The sequence below is a fragment of the Octopus bimaculoides genome, chromosome 10 (assembly GCF_001194135.2).
Source record: "Octopus bimaculoides isolate UCB-OBI-ISO-001 chromosome 10, ASM119413v2, whole genome shotgun sequence".
Lineage (NCBI taxonomy): Eukaryota > Metazoa > Mollusca > Cephalopoda > Octopoda > Octopodidae > Octopus > Octopus bimaculoides.
The window spans coordinates 19680830-19690271 of NC_068990.1; the positions used below are offsets into that span (position 1 = coordinate 19680830).

General features: G+C 34.7%; 1 protein-coding gene across 5 annotated transcripts in view; it reads left to right on the plus strand.

The window, feature by feature from the left end:
- The window catches only part of LOC106876210 (cys-loop ligand-gated ion channel-like), a 526199-nt gene that overhangs the window by 377023 nt on the left and 139734 nt on the right, over positions 1–9442 (plus strand). For all 5 annotated transcript variants that reach the window (XM_052971068.1, XM_052971070.1, XM_052971069.1 and 2 more), the window contains exon 5: positions 7230–7385. In XM_052971068.1, the coding sequence (XP_052827028.1) occupies positions 7230–7385 (156 nt within the window). The remainder of the gene's footprint in view (positions 1–7229; positions 7386–9442) is intronic.

Consider the following 9442-nt stretch of genomic DNA (forward strand, 5'->3'; position numbering starts at 1 on the left):
AAAAAAAAAAAAATAATAATTTCATTTAATTTCTATGCTGCAAAATATAAAAGACTGAAAAATATTTTTAACCACAATAAATTGTTCAATTTAGTTTCAAAGAAAAGAAAAAAAGTGTTTTAAATAGAAAGGACATACTTAAGGAAAGAATTGAAAATCTTAGAAAAAAGGTCTTATTGAAAATCAATTTAACAGACGTTTATTGCAACACAAAGAGTTGAAAAGCAGAATAATGGTCTTAAAATGTTATCATTTGAATTTATATTATTTGTGTAAACAAAATATCATTGGCAGTAATTTAGACAGATAATGGCTATGAGGAGATATTTCATAAATGAAATATCATTTTGTGGACAATTGAACGATGATTTTCATTAATATTATGATGGATGGAGTGACAGAATTGTTAAACCAGCAGAAAATATTCGTTGTGGTTTTGCATTGCGATAGTTTACAAGAAGAGATCGACTTTACTCTTTACCCTTACAAAGGCTGTTAAAATATGGAATGTTGCCTTTTCCCTATAAATGTGTAACATTAAAATCCTTTATTCTTCTTAATATGAGGAGATTGGTGAAGTAGTGGAATCGAGCGTCGCGAAAAATATTTATTGCGGCATTTTACGCTCTTAGTTCGAATCGCGCCGATGTCAAATTACCTTTCATCATTCCATGGTCGATAAGATAACGTACCAATCACAAAGTGGAGCCAGTTTAATTGGTTAGCCATCTCCATTAAGTAACCTGCCAACTGTCTCTATTAGTAATTCTTATTATTAGGAGAGTGAATACTACACAGGTCTTCTGTATCATCCATCCTTGCCGGGTCGATAAAATAATAAGCCGTAAGGCGCAGGGATCGATATCAAGTATTTCCCCTGCCATCAAAATTGCTGGATTTGTGCCAAAAATAGAATTATTCTAAGAATTGTAAGGCGGTGAAGCAACAGAATTCTTGAAGCGTCCGGTTTGCTATATCTTTAATTCAAATCACGCTGAGATCAAATTTGCCTTTGATTCTTTAGGCTTCGATAAAATAAAATATCAGTCAAGTACATGTTCCAGTGATAACGACTGAAACTCCCCTCAAAACTGATGTCTTTGTTTCTAAGTAAAAACCATTATTAGAAAATGGTGATGTGTTCGCATCAATGAAGCGGTGTATGAAATGTTTAGTGGAATTTTGATACGCTTATTTACAATAATTTCGTGTTTGCGTCACACCAAAATGCACCTTGTCGTACGTGTATTGCCGTCTGTGAAAAAAAATCAACCGATAATACATACTCGAACCCAAACTGAGATTGATTTACTCACTAAAGCCCATCTCCAAAATGCATACCGTGCTGGGATATTTTTAAATGATTTCATTTTATTATTAAAGCTGCGAACATGAGAATCGGTATTGTAACGGACAATGTTCCTTTACATTCTGAGGTCAAATCCTACCGAATATAGCATAGCAATACGTCCTATTTCCGTATTTAATAAACACTTCGCAAATAAGCACCACAGATATGATATTCATTTGCAGATTCTGAAAATAATTCGATCTTTCTTCAGTTTCCAATAACTACTATTCCTCTACAAAATCTATATGAGTTCCAAATGCAGTTCTACCTCTACGTCTGCAACGGTTTTGCTGAAAGGCATTTGCAGTCATCGAGAGGAGGGCTACTTGGGTGATTGTCACAAAGTCCCTCGGAAACAGTTTTCCGTCTCTACCACATATACATGTCTTTTTTTGTTCTCTCTTAAATTTTCTACCTTAGTTTCATCCCCTAGCGTCAGATCGTTTCTTACCTACCTCCAAAGACATATTTTTCCTGGAGCCGTTGACCTATTACAGTTTCATGGTAATTTTAATGGCACCAGTATCAGTGTTTGCAGAGGTCTGCCAAAGCCATGAGTACTGGCCCACATCGAAGACTTCGTTGGTACAAGAAGCAAAATGTACCAAAGTCACACTATAGTAGGCTCTTATTTGCTACTTTTATTAAATAGATAACAAATAAGTACCGCAGCCGATTATTTTCTAAACAATTATGGGTTGCCAATGTTAAAACTTCGAAAACATGTGAGCAAACACAGAATTGGCAGAGAATGAAACCATTAAGATATTTCCAAGAATATTTCTTTTACGTTCACTTATGTTTTGCGGTCAAATTACACACGATGTAATTTTGCATTTTTTTCCTTCAAGTGTCATAAAAACGAGTTCATTAAAAGAGATCAAAGTGAAATGAGTTAAATGCCTTCTGTCGAATCCAAAACTTAGATGAGTCTCATGATGCAATTCTGCTTCCACATGAGTAACGGTAGTCCAATGGGTTGAATGCTTTGCTATCCTCAAAAGGGTCATCTCACGTTTGGAATTCAAAATGATTTTCATTTTATGGAGCCGACATAATAATGACAACAAATATACGGGAGTCGTTTTATATTCCCCTCATCACTAATGGAATGTGTAGGACTCATATAAAGAATAGTTTAAGTTGTTATAGCGTGTTAGGAACATTGCATAAAGTGGTGTGTTAATTCGAATGCTAAATGGACAATACATTTTGAAAATTTGAACGTAACGAAGATGTTGGTGCGTTACCTCTCATTTTATGAATCTCGCCTAATATTTCGAGATTAAAGTCCCTCCGTCAGAAGTCTACGGTGAGGAACTGTTCGGAGCTGCGTGTCTCTGTTGATATAGACTCGCTAAATTACTTTCCTTGTCAGTGAGTTGTGTTTTATTTGTAGTTACTGGAAATAGAATGGGGATGACATCGTAAGGTGACTGACATATGTAAAACAAAATGGCACTCCGGTGGTTAAGACGATGAGGGTTCCAATTGATCTGATTAACCGAACAGCTTGCTCGCGAAATTAACGTGCATGTTGGTTGAGCACTCCACAAACACACGTGCCCCTAACATAGTCTTCGGCGAGATTCAGCGTGGAACAGTGCGTTATTTCTTTACTACCCACAAGGGGCTACACACAGAGGGGACAAACAAACACGGATTAAGTCGATTATATCGACCCCAGTGCGTAACTGGTACTTATTTAATCGACCCCGAAAGGATGAAAGGCAAAGTCGACCTCGGCGGAATTTGAACTCAGAACGTAGCGGCAGACGAAATACGGCTAAGCATTTCGCCCGGTGTGCTAACGTTCCTGCCAGCTCGCCGCCTTAGCGTGGAACAGTGTGTGTCAAGGCTGGCCCTTTGAAATACAGGTACTACATTTTTGCCAGCTCAGTGAACTGAGTGACTATCATATGAACAATGTTGAATATCTGTTCACGCTTCTCTCAAGTATTGTACACCTTTGTATATGTTATCGTGTTAAAATTATTTAAATAAGAACATGTGAAAATGTCTTCGATATCAAATGCTATGCGTGGCGTTGTAATCGCTTTAATATGTGAAATATTTGGAATTGAGTTACATGTTCGGCCCATATGTGCGTGCGCTCCGTGCATGCGTGTTTACGTTAAGTATAGTGTGTCTAGTTTCAATTACCTGTCTACGTTGGCTACTCGTACTCATGTATATATGTACACATGCACAATCATATATACGTGTATTTGTATGTATTATCGTCCCTGTATACCTTGCATACATACAAACACACATACATATACATGCAAGTATGCATGCACACACACATATATATATATATTCTTTTACTTGTTTAAGTCATTTGACTGTGGCCATAATGGAGCACCACCTTTTTGCCGAGCTAATCGACTCCAGGATTTATTCTTTCTAAGCCTAGTACTAGTTGCATCGATCTCTTTTGCTGAACATCGGTTGTCAAGTGATGGTGAGGGGACAAACACTGACACACATACACTCACACAAAAATATATACATATAAACGACTGGTTCCGTTCAATTTTCGTCTATCAAATCCACTCAGAAGGCTTTGGACTGCCTGAGGCTATAGTAGACACCTACCCAGGGTGCCACGCAGTGGGAGTCATTCAGGAACCATGTGGTTGGGAAGCAAGCTTCTTACCACACACTTCTTATAAATTTTAACTTGTTTCCTCCATTTTTTAACGAATCTGACGGGTTTTATGGAACATCAGTCCATAAATTCATCTTATATATATATATATATATATATATATTGTAACACATATGCACACACATGTATATATAAACAGATGCATACATAACTACATACATAAACAAATATATATATATATATTATACACACACACATATATATAGATAAATACATATATATATATATGTATTATGCATATGTACTTATGTATGTATATGTTGGGAAGGTTACTTATTTATCAAACTATGTCGTCATGGTAATTTTTACTGAAACTTACAGGTATAGTCGTGAAGAAACATAAAGTTTCCAGCTATTATGCATACGTACAGAAACACACACACACATATATTTATATATAGAAACACACTCACACACATAAAATGCTCACTTGCCATGCAGGTAGCTCTGGTTCGATTCCCGACCGATGTACATGTTTTTTCACAGCCGGAGCTCCAGCATGGTCACAGCGTTACGGCTGAAATGCTTGACAGAATAATAGAGTACATATGTGTGTGTATTTATATATATATATATAATATACATATGTACGTGTATACAATACACACATATGAATGTATAGATAAATACATGTAGTGTGTTCACAATAGATATTTTATCGCCTTTGTTGTGTATACGATTACTGTTTCAGATGTATCGTTTCTCAGCGTAAGACGTCCGTGTGTGAATTTTGACAGATTTTGCAATTTATTTTTGGCAGGTTGAACGACAACTGAATTGCTGTCTGGTTTCAGTATATCGTGATCGTCAGCTTTTAAAAGTGTTTGGTGTTGAAATTGTATTTGTCGCAGATTTATTACATATGTTCTGTTATTTATCTCAATATACATTTCAGGCGAATCGAAAACAGATAAAATAGTGTCAAACTGCATGAAATGACAATACAAATATGTATTTTCAACAAAAAAATTACGCCGTAGAAAACTAGCTTTTAGAATTTTTTTGCATCTGAGTTATTTGTCTATTTTCTAAGTTAAGGGTTCTCTACTATATTTTTATCTTTGGACACCTTAGATTACTATTTTATTCTGGTGGACCCCCGATAGCCATCCGATGTTTAAAAACTAGTTTTATGGAAACTTCTTTCGAAATTCCCATTTTGTTTTTCACACATTAACTTGTGTAGGTTGAACTATTTAAAATTAGAGAAAGAAGTTTAGCTGTTTTTTGCAATGCATATTAACACATATGTCTAAAGCAAATTTCTTTTCATTTGTCTTTAAAATTCTACTGTGGATCCCTAATTTACTATTATGCTGCGTTGATCCCATAAGGCTTATATAGCCCCTTAGAGACAATATGGATCTCGGTTGTGAACCACATTTCTAAATTATTCAAACTGCTTACTTAGAAAATATAAACATAATATACGATTGTAGGTGAACATCCTAAGAAGAAAGTTTTATCAATAAAACTTCTCATGCGTTTGTTAATGTGACGCTTTAAGAGATCTAATAGAGTTATCTGTCACCACGGCTTGCTTTCACACCAAAGTAATTGTAGTCCAATCGTGCAGCTCTTTATGCACGTGACTTTTACTATTGCTCCGGACCTCTAGTCTTCATCAAGTGTCTTGGGGGAAATTTCGAACCTGAGTCCTCATTCCTAAGGTATTTTCGATGTTGTTGTTATTATTATTATTACAATTATTATTCAGGTCACTGGCGTAGTGGTTAAGAGCGCGGGCTATTAAAACCAAGATTCCGAGTTCGATTCCAGGCAGTAACCTGAATAATAATAGCGAAAAATACCTTAGGAATGAGAACCCTGGTTCGAAATTTCCCCAAGACATCTGATGAAGGCTGGAGGGTATATCAGCCAAAACGTTGTTAACAACAAACAAAATGAGGACAAATATCCGTCAAATGTAAATAATGTGCATAAGTCCTCATCTCTTAAATATAGAACTGTATTAAAGTAACAGACTTAAAAATAAGTACTGAGGCTCGATTTTCCCCCGAAAGATATTGCAGGCTGCGTTATGCACAAGCTAATAATTCCAGTTGAATTTTAAAGCCCAGAATTGATAGAAAGTGAACCATCCATATATGTTCAAGTGTACCTTTGAAATCCAAACACAAGAGATAAATGCCTATAGAAAGACGTACCACAATAGCAGATTCCCTTCACTTTTTATCCTATAAAATTATAACACTGTCATAAATACCCTCACCGAAATATTCAATAAGTAGCGACTCGTAGAATTAAATATCTAATTCAGAAAGAAATCATCGGCTGTAAAATAATTTCCTGCTGTCGTATGATTTTTTTACGTATCTCTGTTCGGTCATTTTTAACCACAAATTTGATATCTGCTCGCCATCAATAGACAGAAATACAGTATTTTTTCTGCTTAATTTCATTGGAAAGGTCACAAGTGGTGATGTCTGCCTTCATAAATTAATCTGATAGAATTTCTTTGATACAATTTTACGAATTTCTCTTCGTAAATTGAATTTTACTTCGGGTAATCTCTCATAATACTGAAATTATCAACACATAAAATAAAATAAATAAACTTATTAGCCTGTTGACTCTCCCGATAGAATAGAGTTCTTTTTTTAATAAAATAAACAAAGTTTGAAATAATTTGATGAGATAAATTAATTTTCTTTTTTTTAAGAAATATTCATAAGCTAGAATATGATAAACTCTGCCACGCGCGCGCGTCTGCGTATGTTCGTATGTGAGCAAGTTTAAAACGATTTTTCATTTCTTTCTTGGTAACTTCTTTCTACATTTTTTAAACAGTAATGTCAGATTTCTTTATTTAATCTAGTTCCACATCACAATTGCTGAAATACCTATTTATCATTCCTGATAAGAAAATCTGTGGATAGTATGTCTCTCTTAGTATGATTCGCTCTGTATGATCTTCCGCCTTGGAGAGATAAAATCCAATATCCTTTAGCAAATATTGAACTAGCTCAGTGAAATCTATACTATATCAATAAAAACATACAAATATCACACTATCGCACAATCACATTTTCCCTTCTTTACAAATTCTATCCTCTTCTTTTTGTATTCTATTGTTTTGCATTTTTATTGATTTATATTATGTCTTCGATTTATTTACTATTGTTTAAAGCAATGCCACTTCTGGCAGCTTATTTTCGATCCTTTGCTGCTATTCTATTCCAGTTTTTAATCTGCAGCTTGGCCTTCACTACATTCTCAGTGGATAAGAAATACCCACAAAATCGACTTCAGCTTTCTTTCACACTCGTCCTCACGGCAGTGGCCTTCAAATCTGTTGTCAATCAGAGTTTACCGCGGATATCCTACCTCACATATATGGTAAGAAATGAAACATTTTCCTTGTCTAATACTTCTTTAATTGTCCATAATTTGTATACCAGATGTCCCGTACTTTTGAATACCATGATATAAGAATATTAACACGGCGAGCTGGCAGAATCATTACCGCACCAGTAAATGCTTAGCGGCATTTCTTATGGCCTTACGTTCTGAGTTCAAATGCCGCAGACTTCGACTTTATCTTTCATCGCTTCGGGCTCGATAAAATAAGTACCAACAGAGCGATGGGGTCGATGTAATCAGCATGCTCTTTCCCTAAATTTGCTGGTTTTGTGTTAAATTCGAAATAATTGTATATGAATACTTATATATGATTTTAATGAGTGCGGAGTGCTGATAGAAACGTTAACAAGTCTGACAAAAGACATTATGTTTTTTCTTTTGGCTTTGTGCTCTTAGTTCAAATGCTGTTTCGGTCTAATTTTCCTGTCTTTCTTTCAAGGATCGATAAAGTAAATACCAGCTGAGCATTGGGATTGATGTAATCGACTTACCGCTAAGGCGGCGAGCTGGCAGAATGGTTAACATGCTGGGCGAAATGCTTAGCGGTATTTCGTCTGTATTTATGTTCTGAGTTCAAATTCCGCCGAGGTCACCTTTGCCTTTCATCCTTTCAGGGTCGATAAATTAAGTACCAGTTGCGTACTGGGATCAATCTAATTGACTGGCTCTCTCTCCCCAAATTTTGGGCCTTGTGCCTAAAGTAGAAAAGGATCGACTTACTACTCCTCTCATAATTTCTAGCTTTAAGCTAAAATTACAAACGATTATGTTTGAATATCCACCATTCAGACAAATGATTGTAAATGAAGAATTCATATAATTATGAAGAGTGCGATTGTGTTCTGGTATTTCGCTGATCTTCTTTAACCATTTCTTTGTCTTGCAGCATATTTCTTTAGAATGTAATGATATATATTAATGATACAAACTACCTTTTTTCTCTGTCTGTATATATTATCTGGGAAAGTAAATATATTTAAATAATGTTTTAAAACGAATGGATTAATATACAGAATGATAAATTGTTCGTCTGATTATAAAAAAAAAAAAAAAACTTTCATTGTAAATAATTATGCTGAAAGCTTACACAGGTGCTAAAGAAATAATGGTATCGAAGGAGCAAATAAACTGAAAGGTGAATTGTGTTTTTTTTTTTTTTGTTTTTCTGCAGAATGAAACGTTACCTTTAAGATGACTTGTGGTTCAATTTATATGATGTGTACAATAAATACACACACACACACACCGGTTAAAAAAGATTAGAGATTTTATACAAAATCAAATTCCTATATATAAAAGATGGAGGTGGAAATAGCAGAGAAGTAAGTCTAAGACTTTTCAATTTAAGAGGGAATTTAATAAAAATTACTAAAATATTATATAAAGAAAATATTACCGGTTTCGATATATCTCATCTTATCAAATATGTGTAAAAAATTATTAAAATTTGGAGTAAAAACAGCTTCTCTTCTGTCTGGGGAGGGGTCAAGTGCATGTCTTGACCCTAGGCAGAACATAAACAATCTCTCTCTCTCTCTCACACACACATATATATATTTATGTACGTGTTACATATGTCATGCAAGAGATGAGCACTTGTGCATTTGAGTATGAAAGAGAAAGAAAGAGAGAGAGAGAGGCATGGCAAGTTCTTCTCTATGGTTCCCTCTGTTTCTCTTAGTTTTATGAATGCATTAACTGCGGTCAGTTTTCTGAAATTCACTTAACTGTCTTGTCTAGTCACGTGAACTATTTGAATAACATTCAAGTACATTTGACCTGACATAGAAAGCTTAATATATATTGTCCCCCGAATGAAGATACGACTGGTAACGTATTAAAATGATATTTGTTTCCTTTACACAATTGCTTCTGAAATTAACTTACCAGTCACCGTGGTAATTCTATGCTTTCATATATATATAATCGGTCACACAAATATAGTGTATGTACGCCGATACAATTTACATACTCAGAAATGCTTGTAACTTGTAACGTAATTTATTATTATATATATATATATATATATATAT